The 17086-nt window shown below is 36.3% G+C and overlaps 2 protein-coding genes across 2 annotated transcripts in view; one reads left to right on the top strand and one right to left on the bottom strand.

Moving 5' to 3' along the window:
* LOC110019005 (receptor-like serine/threonine-protein kinase ALE2) overlaps nucleotides 1-17086 on the bottom strand; it is an 89671-nt gene that overhangs the window by 7170 nt on the left and 65415 nt on the right. The window lies entirely within an intron of this gene.
* Nucleotides 4549-7810, top strand: LOC110019007. Its single transcript, XM_020716523.1, has 2 exons — nucleotides 4549-6570; nucleotides 6624-7810. The coding sequence occupies exons 1-2, from the start codon at nucleotides 5394-5396 to the stop codon at nucleotides 7727-7729; spliced, it is 2283 nt and encodes a 760-aa protein (XP_020572182.1). The 5' UTR covers nucleotides 4549-5393; the 3' UTR covers nucleotides 7730-7810.

Consider the following 17086-nt stretch of genomic DNA (forward strand, 5'->3'; position numbering starts at 1 on the left):
ACCAACATTGATCCAATCTGAACCAAATCGAGCCCTGATCAAGCCAATAACCCACTTTTGGAAGCATTTTGTACATATTTAAAAGGTCAAACCGATGTTGAATCTGGTGAGCTTATGGTCGAATCAAGCATTTCGATAAGACAAATCCAACGAGCTCAAGATTGTTAAATTTTGAAATCTTTAAGGCACTCAAATGTCTATTAAACGTCATCTGATCAAAGGAAACTCTCAGGATCGTCTGATCAAAGTGGTTCATATTCCTGCATTAATTGCATCTGAAACTCTATAAATAAAGTCTCACTCCTCTCATAAGACATGGAGCTTTAAGCTTGAAGAAGAGCTTGAAATTTGGAGAAGAAGCTGAAGTCTAGCGTCACTTCACCGCAGACCACCAGTTGTCGCCTGTTGCAGACCACTGGTGAGCGATCACCACTGACCGCCAGTCGCCAACCTTCGTCGACCGCCAGCAACCATCACTTGTTGGTCGTCACCAATCACTATCGGTCGTCACTCACTTTTTACGATAAGTTCATATGTGCATCAACTTTGTTGCTCGAAAGATTATACAACATTTTCTCGCCCGTGGGACAAGTGACCATACTTGTAATCTTCAGTTTATAATTAATCTCTTCAGTTGAACCAGGCTTCATGGTTTCTCTCTTTTACAATTTTTCCACATTAAAACTTCTGGAGTCTCTACTGGCTGTTTTTTTTTTCATCTGGGTATGAGTTGAATTTTCGTGCAAAACTAAGACGATAATCTATTATTCTACCGTCGTGAATCTTCTAGCATGCATCAAAGTCTAAGGTCTATGGAAAATGAAGAAAACAATTTCAGTAAAAAGCGAAACTTTAATAACAATCTCATTCCACAAACTAGTTGCCTAGCTCATTGTTCGTTTATATTTAAATATGTAGTTCAGGATAGAGCCGAAGAGGGCGAGCGAACTCATTAGAAATCAAGATAGAATGGCCATCAAAGGCAGTCACCTGAAGTAAGATGGCATTTGCCCAATTTAGAGAAACTAAGCTTAAATAACAATTGTTCGGTTCAAAAAAATTCAAGATCTACTAGCACTTGTGCTGTTGTGCAGAGGGCCGGAAGAAATCTACCTATTGTGAAGCAATAACTCTATTTTTTCAGTCAATACGACCTTCTAAGCACTCACCAAAGTAACAATCAATATATACTTATTGATATGTTATAAAAGAACTTTATCATTTGACATGAATCTCGAAATATTTTTTTAGTAGAAAATGTTCCAATCCAAACTAAAAATTATCCAATGCTTTCATTTTTGCAAGTTTGACCGTCTCGGCCAAGATGAACCCGATGATACCAAAATTGGTTTAATCTGAGTCCAATCAAATCAAAATCAAGCCATCAAAGCATATGTGGAGGCTTCAGATAATAGATTGAATATGCAAATGAACTCCAAATTTAACATATTTATAATCAAATTGACCGTCCCAATGAGAGGAATCTAACAAACATAAGTTACCTTAATTTTTGGTCAATTAAGGCTCTCAAATCACAAAAATCTCTTTTTGATCAATTGGGATTAATATGCGTCATCCAATCGGGTGGTTATAAGAGTTATTCACCAAATGAATAGACTTTCTCTCTTCACTTGAAAAAGAAAGAGAATGAGTCTAATTCAAGTGTTATTCTATATTGAAGACCCAACGACAACTTATAGCTTTTGTAGTCACCGACCACCATCGACTACAGCCTGTCGACCACAGTCAGTCAATTCTTGCTCGACACAATTGGCGAAGTCAATTTTTTTATGAAGTCTTCTGAAAACTTCTAAAAACGATGTAAAAAAGTATCACGAATACGGTGCAATAAAGTATCTCAATTGGGAGTAACAAAGTATGATTGAACGAAATATCATGAATGCGGTGTAAGAAAGTATCTCGAATACGGTATAATGAAGCATCTTGAATATGATGTATTGAAGTATCTCAAGTATGGTGTAACGAATAACGATATATTAAAGATTCAGCGATAACTCTCAACAACAACTACGTATGACTACCATATTTAGAATATGATAACTTTTTTTGGACTTTTGAAGTTTTTTACATGTCACATACCAACAAGCGTTGTCGCTAGCATAAAATAATAAACCCGAAAGAAGGGTTTCAACCACCAACCGGTGTAGCACTAACTACAACATATATGGCCAGTTATAATCATAGCTTCCCACTGCGACATATATGGCTAACTGATGTCATTGCAGTCTTCTGATACAAAATATGTAACCAATTGAAGCTCTTGCAATGACTCAGTTTGCTCTATGTGGTCAGTTACTACTATAGATTCCCACTACAACTACTATTATTACAACTTTCCACAACCTCTATGGCTGATTGACACTCTTGCAGGTAAAAATCCTATGCCAATTGGACCTATTGCAATCTCCAACTACGACATATGTGGCTAACTAACACTAATGTAGTCTCCAATTATGATTTATGTGACCAATTATGACCTATGTGGTAATTACTACGACAAATTCCCACGACGGCCTCAGTGGTTGACTAACATTTTTGCAGTTATCAATTATGACATATGTGGACAATTGACGCTCTTACAATGACACGCGACGGTCTATGTGGTTAACTAAAGTTATATACAACCTTCCACTCAGCCTTTAACCGGTGCTCTTGTAGTGACACACTATGGCCTATGTGGCTAGTTACTACTATGACTTCCCACTACAATTTATATAGTTAGTTATTATCATTACAATAGTACACTGCAGCCTCAGTGGCCAACCGACGCTACCCATTATGATATATGTGGTCATTTGCTAATGTAGTTTCCCACTACAACCTATGTGGTTAATTGTTGTCATTATAACCTTCCACTACATCATTTATAGCTAACTGATGCTCTTGTAGTGACCCATTATAACATATGTAGTTAGTTACTGCTATAACTTCCCACTATGGCCTACATGGCCAACTGTTATCATTACAATCTTCCACTATAGACTCTGTCGCCACTTGACACACTTGTAGTGACCCGCTTTGACCTATGGTTTCAGCTAATATTGTAGCTTTCCACTATTGTCTATGTGACTAATTGCTATCATTACAGCCTTCCACTGTGGTCGTTGTGGCAAATTGACACTCTTGGAGAGACCTATTATGGTATGGTTACTTATTCTTGTAACTTCCCACTATAGCCTACGTGGCCAACTGTTGTCATTATAATTTTTCATTACAAATTTTGTGATCAACTGATGTTATTATATCTTCTCAATACGACCTACATGACCAACTATCATCATTACAACTTTCCACTATAACCTCTATGGTTAACTGGTGTTACTGCAGCTTCCAACTACAACATTTGTGACTAATGGTGCTACTACAGTTACCAATTAAGAACTATCTAGTAAACTGCTACTACAGCTTCCAACTATGACCTATGTGACCAAATGACGCGATCGTAGCCACCGACTTCATTCTTTATGGCTAATTACTAATTTAAAAGCAATTAAATACAGCCTTTGCGGCCCATTATTGCCTTATAACCAAGAACTACATTTTTTGTAATCTAATTAAGGCTATTAACCCTAGATGACAATTGTATATCTTAGATTATCAACATTGTAGTTTTATCTTTCTAAATTTAGGAGAAAAGTTGACCTATATACTTATAATCTTATAGTAAATTACTTTGGCTGGACTAAGCTCCATATTTTTTTCTCTTTTTGGGTTTTTCCTCATAAAATTTATGTTGTCTTCTTTTTCTTCTTTATTTTAACTATTTGTTTGATGGATCATCGTAAAACGCCAAGACATTAAATTACTGTTTTATCATCATGAATTTTCTAACACACAACACTTATCAATATATTTTGGTCATACAACTCGTGTGTTTGTAACAGATCTTTCATTTATTTATTTATTAGATAAACAAACACCCAATCTTATAGAACCTAAAAATTTTATAGATACATGGTCAAAATTTTATTTAAGGGGACAACATAGCACTTAGGACTTCAAAGTGTCAAGAAATAAAATTCAACTTGTCTATTTTTTCAATTTTCTCTTCTTGATCCTTACTCGATGTACCACTATTTTGAGTATGTAAAGTTTCAAGAATATGTTTGAGGTGGCTCAAACTCTTAAAAAATGTTGTCATAAAGTTGTAGTGGAGAAAAAAACTTTTTTTGAAGTTGGTGGTTAAAAAAAACATTTTCCCATCACATAAAATTCTAGAAATCAGCAAGAAAACAACTCCCCAAACAAAAATCATGGTAGCGATTTGAAATATAAAGCAGACACAAAACTGTCCGAAACAGGCCTTAAATGTCACTATAGGCAAATTTAATCCATCAAATAGTATGAATTATTCATCTAAAATGAAAAGTTTGCATTCAAAATTATCTACTTGAACTTGATTTTGAATAAGAAAATAATAATTTTGTTTCACAAAATATGTGCTTCAAAATACTTAAGATCAAAGCTATCACATTTTTTTTTCATGTATACATTCACTTTAGCTCTTTTTCAGATGCATCACCCCTAAAATTGTACAATCGAATACCCAAAGTCTTTACAAGCTTGTCAAACGGAATAAGGCAAGCAATTGTAACTTTTTTTTACACATGACTCACATGCATATTGATCACAGTTCTTCAATTTAATCAAACAATTGTTGTTATTAGTGAAAATAAATGCACATATGTTCCCTCATAAATATATTCTCAGAAATAACACCATAAATGTGTAAGAAAACAATTGCACAGGCGACCCTCCCATTCATGCCCAAGCAATCCATGTAAAGTTGCCGATAGCTTGGCATGTTCCGTGATCCGTGTGCAGAGCTCCGCATACTTATTTACTAAGATACAGCAACAGAACTATAAAGCGTCTGTGGGGCCTACAACTCTCAGTCGGTCAACCGTCGACGAAGACCAGGTGAGGAGGGAGAAAGAGAGTAGAGACCGCGAGACACATTTCCCCTCTTCGAAAAAGCTTCGTTGAAGACGACCTCAAAAAGTGAGAATTATTTGATTAGAATAGAAAATAAGCCTTTCGTTCTCTGCTCATTGCAGAGACCAAAGCAGCTCGTGCCCTCCTCTCATCTCGTCTTCCTCCCGTATACCAACTCCTCCCCCTTCCCATCCTCTTCCCCAAATAAAAAATTCGATACGGCATCACCTAGAGGATCAGCAATCTTCGGATCACAGGAAGGATCGCCGGAGTCCGCCATGGATGGCGGCGAAGAACTCGAAGCCTTTCCACGTATGCGGGATTCTTCTGGTTAAATGCCAGTTGAGTGCCCGAGTACTGAGACGAGGTCGGCGTAGTGGTAAAGGCGGGATTTTTATCGAGAAAAAGAAGTAAATTTGGAAATCAGTAGGAGTTTCATGGCGACTGTGAACGCAGTGTCGTCCTCAACTTCTGCCTTGGAGACGACACCAGCATCTGCAGTCGAGGAGATGGAGGCGAAGGCGGTGTGGAAGAGATACGAAGCTCTAATGACGGTGAGAACGAAGGCGATCAAAGGGAAGGGTGCGTGGTACTGGGCTCACCTCGAACCTATCTTAATGTGCCCCTCCGAATCCGGTGCCCCAAAAGCGGTAAAGCTCCGATGTTCTCTCTGTGACGCTCTCTTCTCTGCTTCCAACCCCTCACGCACCGCTTCAGAGCACCTAAAGCGAGGAACTTGCCCCAATTTTTCCTCTCCTTCGGCTGCTGCCGGCAGCGGTGGTTGCGACACCTATCAACACGCACAACCGAAGCCCATCTCCTCGCTCCCACCCCCCTCTTCATCCCGGAAACGCTCCTGCAATTCGTACCAAATTGAAGTCCTTTACTCGTCCCCATCTACATCTCCCATTCTTCCGCTTCCATCTCCGCAGCAGCCAAACTTACTGCTTTCCGGCGGGAAAGACGACTTAGGCGCGCTCGCGATGCTTGAAGATAGCGTCAAGAAACTGAAGAGCCCCGTGGCTTCTCCAAACCCTGCACTTTCAAAGGTGCAGATTGACACTGCCTTCTCCTTCCTCTCCGATTGGTTCTACGAGTGCGCCGGCGTGATCTCCTTCTCCTCTTTGGAGCATCCGAAATTTCGCGCTTTTCTTAAACAAGCCGGACTCCCCTCGATCTCCCGCAGCGATCTCACCGGCACCCGGCTCGATGCTCGTTACGAGGAAGCTCGCTACGACGCCGAAGTTCGTATTTGCGATGCTTTGTTTTTTCAGGTCGCCGCCGACGGCTGGAAGCCTAGCTCCGACGCCAACGGTGGCGACTCACTCGTCTCTATCACCGTCAATCTCCCCAACGGAACCACAGTCTTCCACCGTGCACTCATCTCCGACGGTCGAATTCCATGCAAGTATGCCGAGAACGTGCTCTGGGATGCTGTTACAAACGTCTCCAGCAGCGGCAGGGGTGGCAGCCCCGCCACCCTCTGCGCCGGAATTGTCTCCGACCGGTACAAATCCACCGCGCTCCGCAGCCTCGAAGACCAGCATCACTGGATGGTAAACCTCTCCTGTCAACTTCATGGCTTCCGCAGCCTCATCAAAGACTTCACCCGCGGCCTCTCCGTCTTCGACAATGTCGCCTCCATGGCTTCCGCACCCTCATCAAAGACTTCCCCCGCGGCCTCTCCGTCTTCGACAATGTCGCCTCCAAATGTTCCAAAGTTGCAATCTTTTTCAACAACAATTCCTCCGCAAGAACCATATTCCACAAATACCAAACGCAGGAGCTCGGCCGCACCAGCCTCCTTCGATATGCAAACGGCAGCGATTGCAGCTTCACGGTCGAAGACATCATCGCCTCGACCGCAGCGTTTCACCGAACTGTACACGATGACTCCTTTAAGCTCCTCTGCCTCGATAACCCAGAAGCCACCCAACTTGCCGACGTAATCCTCGACATGAAATTCTGGAACGAAGTCCAGGCCGTCAACTCTCTCATCAAGCTCATCACCCACATGATTCAAGAAATGCAATCCGAGCGGCCACTTGTAGGACAATGCCTTCCGCTCTGGGAAGAACTGAGGTCCAAAATCAAGGCATGGTGCGCCAAATACGGCATCGATGAGACTGTCGTCCACAAGGTGTTCGAGAAAAGGTTTAAAAAAAACTACCACCCAGCATGGTCGGCGGCGTTCATACTCGATCCCTTATATCTCACTAAGGACACCACCGGCAAATACCTTCCGCCTTACAAATGCTTAACACCAGAACAAGATAAGGACGTGGACAAGCTGATCACAAGGCTCGCATCTCGCGAAGAAGCTCACATCGTTCTAAACGAGCTCATGAAATGGAGATCAGAGGGTATGGATCCAATCTACGCGCAAGCGGTGCAGGTGAAGCAGCTCGATCCGGCCACCGGTAAGATGAAGATTGCGAATCCGCAAAGCAGTCGGCTTGTGTGGGAGACTTGCTTGAGCGAGGAGTTCGGAACGCTGGGCAAAGTAGCCGTCAGGCTTATCTTTCTCCACGCGACGGCCGGCGGATTCAAATGCAATGTACCGTGGTTGAGATGGCTGAAGCGGCAGGGGAGATCGAGGGCGGCTATGGAGAAAGCGCAAAAGATGATCTTTGTGGCGGCGCAGGCGAGATTGGAAAGGAGAGATTTTTGGGGCGATGAAGACAAGGATGGGGAAATGTTTTCGCATGGGGATGCGGATGAGCTCAGTGAGAGGAATTTCCAACGAGAGTTCATGGAGGGATCCTCGGTGTAAAAATTTCTGATTTTGATTAATTTAATTATTGGGTTTTTTTCTCCCTTATTATTTTCAAATGGCTGAGCTTATGGAGTTGAAATTTGAAGTTTCGTGGAATTTTTTCTTACAATTTGTGTTGGTATTTCTCTGCGCTGTCGAGAAATCTAGAAGATTGATTAGGTTTCTGGCTGTTGACTGAAAGAAAAATAAATTATGAGATGATGAAATAAAAAAGGAAGATTTTTTATGAAGTACATATCACATAATTCTTATGTATTTATATATTTAATAATTTAATTTAATTTTATGTTTTGTGAGATAAAAGATTTAAATGTTATAAATATAATAGTTAAAGTTTACATAACATAGAAATTATGTGGTATGTATGTAAATGCCCCTAAGAAAATAAAAGAAGAAAACGTTAAATTTCTTATCTTTAGAGCAATTAAAGAGAAATAAAATGATTTTTTTCAATTCATAAATTAAGTATGACATAAATTATTATTATTATTATTATTATTTATACACTCAGGAGCTCAGGGGGAGACTGGCTTAAGCTGGATAGAGAGAACTTATCAAGTCAAAAGATAAAAGTATGCTCTCAAATTGAATTCAAAATGAACGTCTGAGCCGTGTTCAAGGAGGTCTTGGCAGTCAATTTTAAGGTAGCTGTATCTTCTATAATAAAGATGGACTCACCATACAAGATGAAATGAGAGTCGGGCTCTAAGCTTAAGAATCACTTATCAAATGAGCTCACTGAATCAACCCAGCTCAGAATATCGCCTAGGCTCAATGACAATTCGACGACTCCTACAAGAGTAACCAGCAATTTTACCCAAACCTACAAACTTAGTATTAATCTAAGTTGGAAGGCTCTCATACTTCTACATAAATTAAACAATTTTCTTTGTTGTAGCTCATTTTAAAATCTTTTATATAACATTCAAAACACTAACCCTCGCCTATAAATAGGTGGTCATAAGGAGATCTAAGGTTAAGAGATTTTGGTCTTAAATCAATGTTTTCATTGAGCATTTAGTGGGATCTCACCCTATCGTGTACCACCACCACGCCACTTCCCCACCCGCGCCCACCCCGCTATTTTCTTTATTTTTCTATGTTAAATAGGATTATAGCTTAATCCACAAATAAATCATGATTCAATGATATGTCTTTCATCTTTATTAGAGTTTAAAATTTTTATATAGAAATCAATTTGATCTGCCTTGAATATCTATGATTTAATACATAAATAATAGGAACATAAGAATAATTTATATATTAAAAAGTAATTAAATAAATGCTTAATAAAATTAATAGATTTTATTGAAGTCATTTTTAAATTTAATTATATATTGAGATCAATTTTAGTTTACTTAACTTTAGCTCAACAAAATATTGAAAATTTCAGTTTAGTGAATATCTTCTCGATCAAATTTGGCTGGTCATTACCCAAACTGAGAGGATAATTTGGGGGTATGGGGTACTTAGATTGAACAATCAACAACCATTTGGAATTGAGAGAAGTATTCAGTTCTAAGAAGAGAAGTATTCTTCAATAGAGTATTAAGCTATAGGGAAAAGTTTTCAATGGCTCAAATAGAGATAATAATATTTTGTATTTTGTGATCTAATATATACTAAGCACAAGGCTAAAAAAACTTAATTATTAATAGGATTAATAAAAGAATTATAGACATTATTTATGTATGTTTTTTTAAAGTTATAGAAAGACATCTTACCCTTAAACTAATTTTTCTTTTAGTTCTTTCTACTCGTTTTAAGTTTTTAGTAACAAGAAATGTTAATTTTATTAATAAAAATTTTCTTTTATTTTTAATCTCCCAATTATTAAAGATAAAGTAGAATGAAAAAGTAGATACTCATGCATTTCATATGACTTGTTTTTCTTTCTAGAGTACAAATTGTCCTTATTATTATTATAAGTGTTAATTTTTTTATATTGATTGTGCTAAAAGTTAAAATAACAATTATAAATTTTTACATTGAATGTACTAAAGTTAAATGAAAGTCATAATTTTTTATAGATTTTGACATATTTAAGCTTAAACAAACACTATGTATATGACTTTGAATTCATGACTTCTTAGTTGAAAAATTAAACTACAAATCAATAGAATAAAGCAAAAAGATACACACATACTATGTCAATTGAAAGTATGTTATTTAACTGAACATGACAAAACTTAAAAGAACGAAAATTTGTATTAAACCCCACAAATCTACTCTCCTTGTTTCATTGACATAACCTTTTTTTTAGAAAATTGAAGGTCACGGTCAGCCTTAACTTTAAATAAAACTTCGATCCAGCGTCTGTCCCGATATGGTATATGAGTCATACCATAACACATAAAAATGTGTCGGCGCGGTGATTAAAAAAAATAAGGTCGCATTTCAAAACCCATTTGGACATGAGGACCTTGAAATACATGTGAGAACTATAAATCAGAAAAGGAGAAATAGCAAAAAGGCAAAATAAGTAGCAGAAGGCGGGCTCAAAAAGGTAACATGGGCTAGTATTAATCATAGACTTTATCTATGCTGAGAAATGAATAAGTTTTGATTGGTGACGTTGTCAAAAAGAAGCAAAAATTAGTATCAACCTATACACATAATGTTGGAAAAATTAGAAATGGGCAGCTCAAGGAGTTGCAAATGACCGAGCGAAGGCCTACCAATGATCGTTTCCACATGAGTACAACGCAGGAAGCATCTTATCCGAACGATCGGCAGAAGGCGCCCAGAGAAAGCCCCGTTGTCAACCTTTAGGACGATCAACGATTAGCACTATTTCAAACTATATATCGACCGAACCAAGGATTGTCAGGCGATTGGCAACCCTCATCGATTGAATCGACCGCCGAATTTATTCTATGCAAATAACTCTATAATTACCCAAAAGCTCGTCCTGAAAAGTTAATAATTAGGAGGATAATATGTACTTTTATAATGTCGGGACCTAAATCTATAAAAATAGATCTATATTATGAATAAAAACACATTCTACATGTCTAACTGTTGCTCTCTCTCTATCTCCCTCTTAATCACTTTCTTATGAACGTTTCCAAACACAACCAAAAAAGCCACACAACAGCCAGTTGAGCCTCAAACACGGGGGATTGCTGAAACATCATAGCTCGCCCAAACATAACTTTATAAATCAATTTATATCACTATTCATTCCAACTTTTATGCCCAGTAAAAAAAATATAACAAAAGAGTACAGTTTCCCAGAACTCTGACATCATATAGCCAATAATTAGCAAAAAAAAAAAATTTAACAAAGTGAATGATATCATCATCAATAAGATCTGGCTGAAAACTATAGCAGCACAAATTATACCAGAAATGCTTTAGAAAATATAATGAGACGTTGATTGGTATGACCTGCTCAGACAAGCTTGCTAAAATCTCTCATGCGTGGGCTCTTTGGCTCGCAAGTAGCCAAAATTTTTTGAGAATTTTTTATGTTATATGTCCTTATAAGAATAAATATTTTTGGTTGGTGCCAACCTCGGACTAATTAAAATTAATTCGAAGGGAACAAAGCAGGGCTAACTCATCTAGAGAGAGAAGTCTCTTAAATTTACATTAAATAAGATTTATCAAATACATACTACGATGGCCGGTGAAAGAGTTCAAGAGAAATGACCAAATAAATTCACATCAGAATACAATTTATTAAGTCTATATTTACATTAGTGGAAGAACACGAGAAAATTGAATATCTTAGCGTTGGATTTAATTTTTTTTTAATATTTGACATGATTTAAGTTAAATTAATGATTAAATCCTATTAATTGTATGTTGTGGAAACCCCGTCTTAATATGGTGAGAATAAAATATTTTTTTTGGGTGCATTCACATAAATATTACTCAAACTGTTGATATCCCATCAAAAATAAGAATGTATATTTTTTGGGGGTGCATTTGAGATAAGATTACTCAAATTGTTAATGTCACATCCAACTGTGCAAGAAAATTTACGGTAATAGAGTAATGGATTATCGTCTTAGCGTTGCTTGAGAATTCAACAGACACTGAGGTTAAAGAAAATAACTAGTAATGACACCAGAAATTTTTACGTGAAAAAACAGTAAAGGGAAAAAACCCTAAGGCTTGTCCCAGATGTAAAAATTCACCATAGGTTGATGATTACAGAGACATTTTGTCCCACAAACGAAAAATGGTTACTTTGTTTTCTAAGTTACAACGTCGACTGACAAATTTCGATCAGTGAAGGTTGATGGTGATTGGTGGTGATTGACGGTGGTCAGCGATCGAAGATAGTCGGAGGTGGTTGACCGTGACCCCTTGTCCCACAGACGAAAAAGGGTTACTTGATTTTCTAAGTTACAACGTCGATTGACGGCTTCCGGTCAATGAAGGTTGACGGTGATTGGTGGTGATTGACGGTGGTCAGCGGTCGAAGACAGTCGGAGGTGATTGACGGTGACAGTAGTGCTCAACGATGGTCGGTAATTATCAATGACGATCGGCGGCGGTTGACGGTGATCAACGGCGATCAGCAGGTGTTGACGGGGACCAACGACGATTAACTCATTCTCAAAGATTTAAACTTTCTCTCAAGCCTCCAGCCCCTTCTCGTGAGAGGAATGGAGTTTTATTTATAGTGTTTTGGGTGCAATGAATGCAGGAATATGAACCATTTTGATCGAACGGTTCAAAGGGCTTCATTCGATCAGACGATATTTGATGGACATTTGATGCCTAAGCAATGCCAGAATTGAGCAATATTGAGCTCATTGGATTCATCTTGTCGAGGCACTTATTTCGTATAACCTTCTAAATATGTTGAAAAAAACTTTCAAGGGTTGTTTAATGACTTGATCTGAGCTTGATTTGACTCGAATTGGATTAATTTTGTAACATTAGGTTCTTCTTGTCTAATCGATCAGTTTGATTGTAAGTTTGCTGAAATCAAAGTTCTTTATGAGTTTTTATCGATATTTGAATATTTTTTTGCTAAAAAAATTAAGTCTATAATTTTGTCATATCTCGAGGTTCGTGCCAGATGGTGGAGATTTACCAGAGATGTATTAACATCAAAAATATCATCATCTATCTTTGTAGAAGTGAATTACCAAATTGTGAGGGTCAGATATGTAAAAAAAATAAGAATATGTGGTACGTATGTAAATTTCCCAAAAAAATCTTGTTGGCCCCACGTGTGTGTGGCATAAGAAATTAAAAATCCCTCAGAATGGGGCGGACATGGGACATGGGACATGGGACATGGATGGATTTGATGAAATGATTGTCATTCACAAAATGTTACTATTTCTTCAAGATATTCTTTCCGTTTCACCTTGAGCAATGGGCTAGCAATTTTCACCTTGAGCAATGGGCTACAGAGGGAGAGAAGAACAACATTATTTTTTTAGAATAATTAAAATCATCAAATATCTAAATTTTTTAAGTATTAGATTAAAAAAATATTTTGAACAAAGGTAAAATTTCTTAATTGTCAAACCCACATAAAAAATAAATATATTAAATTTTATTATTTATATAGAGAAATTATAAATTTAAGAAAGGGTAATTGCCTACCCAGAAAATAACTCGACGGTATTTATAGAAGACTCTTTGCATTGCCCAAATAAATAGAGAGTAATCTTTGCCCAAAAGTAACTTAAATTAAAAATAGATATAACTTATTATATTTTAAGAATTCAAATATAAATATATGAAAATGTTTCAAAATTGCATGATGCAGAATAAGAAATTATGTGTGCTAGAAAATTCATGGTTGTAGAGTAGTAGATTATGGACTTAACGTGATACGAAGATTTAGCATATACGCAGAAAATAAAAAATAATTAATAATGACGCCAAAAGTTCTTATGTGGAAAATTCAGAAAGGAAAAAAAATCAAGGGATCTAACACAGCTGAAGAATTTCACTATAAAAAAAATGATTAAAGTTAAAATCACTTGTCCCAAAGGCGGGAAAGGATTACTAGGTTTCTCACGTTACAACGATTATAAACCTACAAGACTACACAGATTTATAATCAATTAAAATTTTTAATTAAAAATAGAATTAAAATATATTAAATTATATTTAAATTTTTTTTTTCTATAAACAATAAGAATTAATTTTTGCCCCAATCCTTAATATCCTATGGTTGTGTTAGGGTTATCAAAACGACTCTTTGTTCACGATCAGCTCGTGTTCGACTCGCTTAAAAAATGAGTCGAACATGAATACACTTTTTGTGTTCGAAATATGAACGAGTTGAACACGAATAGTGATATTTTTTAACGAGTTGAACACGAATTGTGATATTTTTTTACTTGGGCTCGCTCATGTTCAACGGCAAACAAATACGGCATTGTAATCACTGAGAACTACATGTATTACACCCAGACTACGACAATTACCAACGAACTGCCATTGTAAATTTATAATGATCAACTTTGTAACTTCATCTTTCCTAATTAAGGATAAGAGTGACCAAGTATAGTCACTATTCATAGTGAATTATTTCAGCTGGACTAAGCCTGTGATTTTTTTTCTCTTTAGAGCTTTTCACGTAAAAATTGAGGTAACTCTTCCTGCTTAATTATCTTTAACTATGTATGTGATGAGTTTTCGTGCAATGCTAAGACGACAATTCATTACTCTACTAAACCTACAAGGCTACACAGATTTATAATCAATTAAAATTTTTAATTAAAAATAGAATTTAAATATATTAAATTATATTTAAATTTTTTTTTTCTATAAACAATAAGAATTAATTTTTGCCCCAATCCTTAATATCCTATGGTTGTGTATCGGTATTTAGCATAGACCCAAATACCGATTTTTCATACGTTAGTTCTCATGATGAGAGTCTGCACTATGTGTTTAAATATTCGGGAATCCAGTGTCATTAGGGATTGAACCTGTGACCTGAGATGACTTATAGTGAATCCCGCCAACTAATAAGTCATGACTTGCGGCGCACATGCATACATATATATATATATATATATACAAATCATCCATAACCATCAGTTGAAAAATTAAACTGCAAATAAACACAGACTAATTTTAATCATAGCCTCCATCCAAGCTGAGAAATGAATGTTGATATCAAAATGAAACAAAGTGTAGTGTCATTCCAACAATAACTCACCAAACCAAAAAGTCACATAACAGTCGGTTGAGCTTCAATCACGGGTTTGTTGAAACATCCCAAACATAACTTTATAAATCATTTTACATCGCTATTCATCCCTCTTTTATGACATCCCAAACATAACTTTATAAATCATTTTACATCACTATTCATCCCTCCTTTATGCCCAAAAAAGAAAAAAAAAAAAAAAAAAAAACAGCACAGGTTTTCCGGAATTTCAGGCATCATATATCCAATAATTAGCAGCAAACCATGAATGTTATCATCGTCAATGAGATCTGGCTGAAAACTATAGCGGCGCAAAGTATAACAATAATGCTTTAGAAAATAAAATGAGACGTATGAATGTTATCATCGTCAATGAGATCTGTCTGAAAACTATAGCGGCACAAAGTATAACAATAATGCTTTAGAAAATATAATGAGACGTTGATTGGTATGACCTGCTCGGACAAGTCCCCTTTTCTGAGCAAAAAAATATATATTTTTAATTGGTGCCAACCTCACATAAAAATTAATTTGAAGGGAACAAGGCAGGCCTAACCCTATCTATGGGCAGAATCATCTTAGATTTATTTTAAATAGAATTTATCAAATTCACTTCGAGACAAAAGAATTCAATAAATCTCCATTACTGACGGATTCACTAAATCCAAATTTACATCGTAATAGTGACTGAATGTGAGAAGAAAAAGTAAGAAGACAACAAAATAAGATATAACGCAGCATTTGATTTACTTTTTATTTTTTTTAGGTATTTAGTTGGAATTAAATTAAATCAATACCTAAATTTTATTAATAGTATGCTACCAAACACCGCCCTAATGCGAAGAGAATATAACGTGTGTGTATAATTATGCTAATAATCGATATAACTTATTATAAATTTGGGTTTGCATTCGCATATATATTACTCAAATTATTCATATCACATCAAAATTAAAGATAGATATTTTTGAGGGGTGCATTGGCATAAATATTACTTAAATTATTAATATCACACCAAAATTATCATCATCTATCTATTTAAAAATTGAAATATTAAATTGTGAGTGTAAACGTAAAAACTTATGAATTGTGCGGTGTGTACCTAAATTTCCCCAAAAAAAAAAAAGCTCGGTGGGTCCAACGTACCGCTCAGAATGAGAAAATATTTGTGTGCGTAAGACGTATGCAGCGCTACGTACGTCATCTGCGTTATACCTCTTATAATCTCCCTGTAACTTACCTGTACTTACTGGAACTACAGAAGTGTAAAACTTATTTGTAGGTTACAGGTAGGTTACAGAGAGATTACATGGGGTATAACGCAGATAGAACCTCCTATACCCTCTAAATAATATCCAGATGTATGCAACGCTACGTATGTCTTACGTACGTAAATATTTTCCCTCAGAATGAGGCGGACATAGAGAGTTGAGAAGGCTTTCATTTTTTTTTTTAAATAAAATCTAAGGGTAGCCCTCACTTTTAAGGAAAAAAAAACAAATAATAAAAGGATTTTTTTAAAAAAAAATCCGCATAAGACAAGCGTGGGGCACGTCTGCGCAGTGGCAAATCAAGATGTAGCCGGTTTATTTTGACCGGTCTAATAGCCGTCGTAATACGAATCCATTGTATTTGACAGAGATGCGTATATGCCTGCCACTGGGAGAAGTGGGGTCCATAAGAAGTACGGAATAAATCATTGTCGTCGGGCGATCATGATTCGCACTTCGTGGACGACATCGGACTCCGGTGGCCCTTGCCCGCATACGAACTATAACTATAGATCCGGAAATGTTCATTCAATTGTATTCTTTTGCACATAAAATTATTAAGTTGCAATTACTCTCTTTTCTTTTTCTCTATCATGCTTTAAATGTGAGCAATATTATAAGCTGTCTTGGAAAAGGGTTTTAAATTTTTTGTAAATTTAAATAATTAAAAAAATAAATGCAATTTTTATGTATTTACATATAGAGCTGTCAAAAAAAGCTCTTTATTCGGCAACAGTTCATGTTCGGTTTATCAATGAATTCGTGTTCAATTCGTTAGATAAGTAAACGAGACGAACGTGAACAAATTTTTTTTTTCAATTAGTTAAATAAATCAAAACACAAACAGTGGTGCATTCTTTCTTGTTTGAATTGTTATTGTTCGAAATATAAAATAATTTAAAATAATTATATTTTAAAAAGTTATGATATTTTAAAAAATTAAAT

This window comes from Phalaenopsis equestris, unplaced genomic scaffold, assembly GCF_001263595.1.
Source record: "Phalaenopsis equestris unplaced genomic scaffold, ASM126359v1 Scaffold000038, whole genome shotgun sequence".
Lineage (NCBI taxonomy): Eukaryota > Viridiplantae > Streptophyta > Magnoliopsida > Asparagales > Orchidaceae > Phalaenopsis > Phalaenopsis equestris.

Bases quoted from the DNA above. Each gene is read 5' to 3' on its own strand.
- LOC110019007 (XM_020716523.1), top strand. From the start codon at position 5,394: ATGGCGACTGTGAACGCAGTGTCGTCCTCAACTTCTGCCTTGGAGACG. The intron at 6,571-6,623 runs GCCTCTCCGTCT...CCCTCATCAAAG, and splicing joins CATCAAAGACTTCACCCGCG to ACTTCCCCCGCGGCCTCTCC.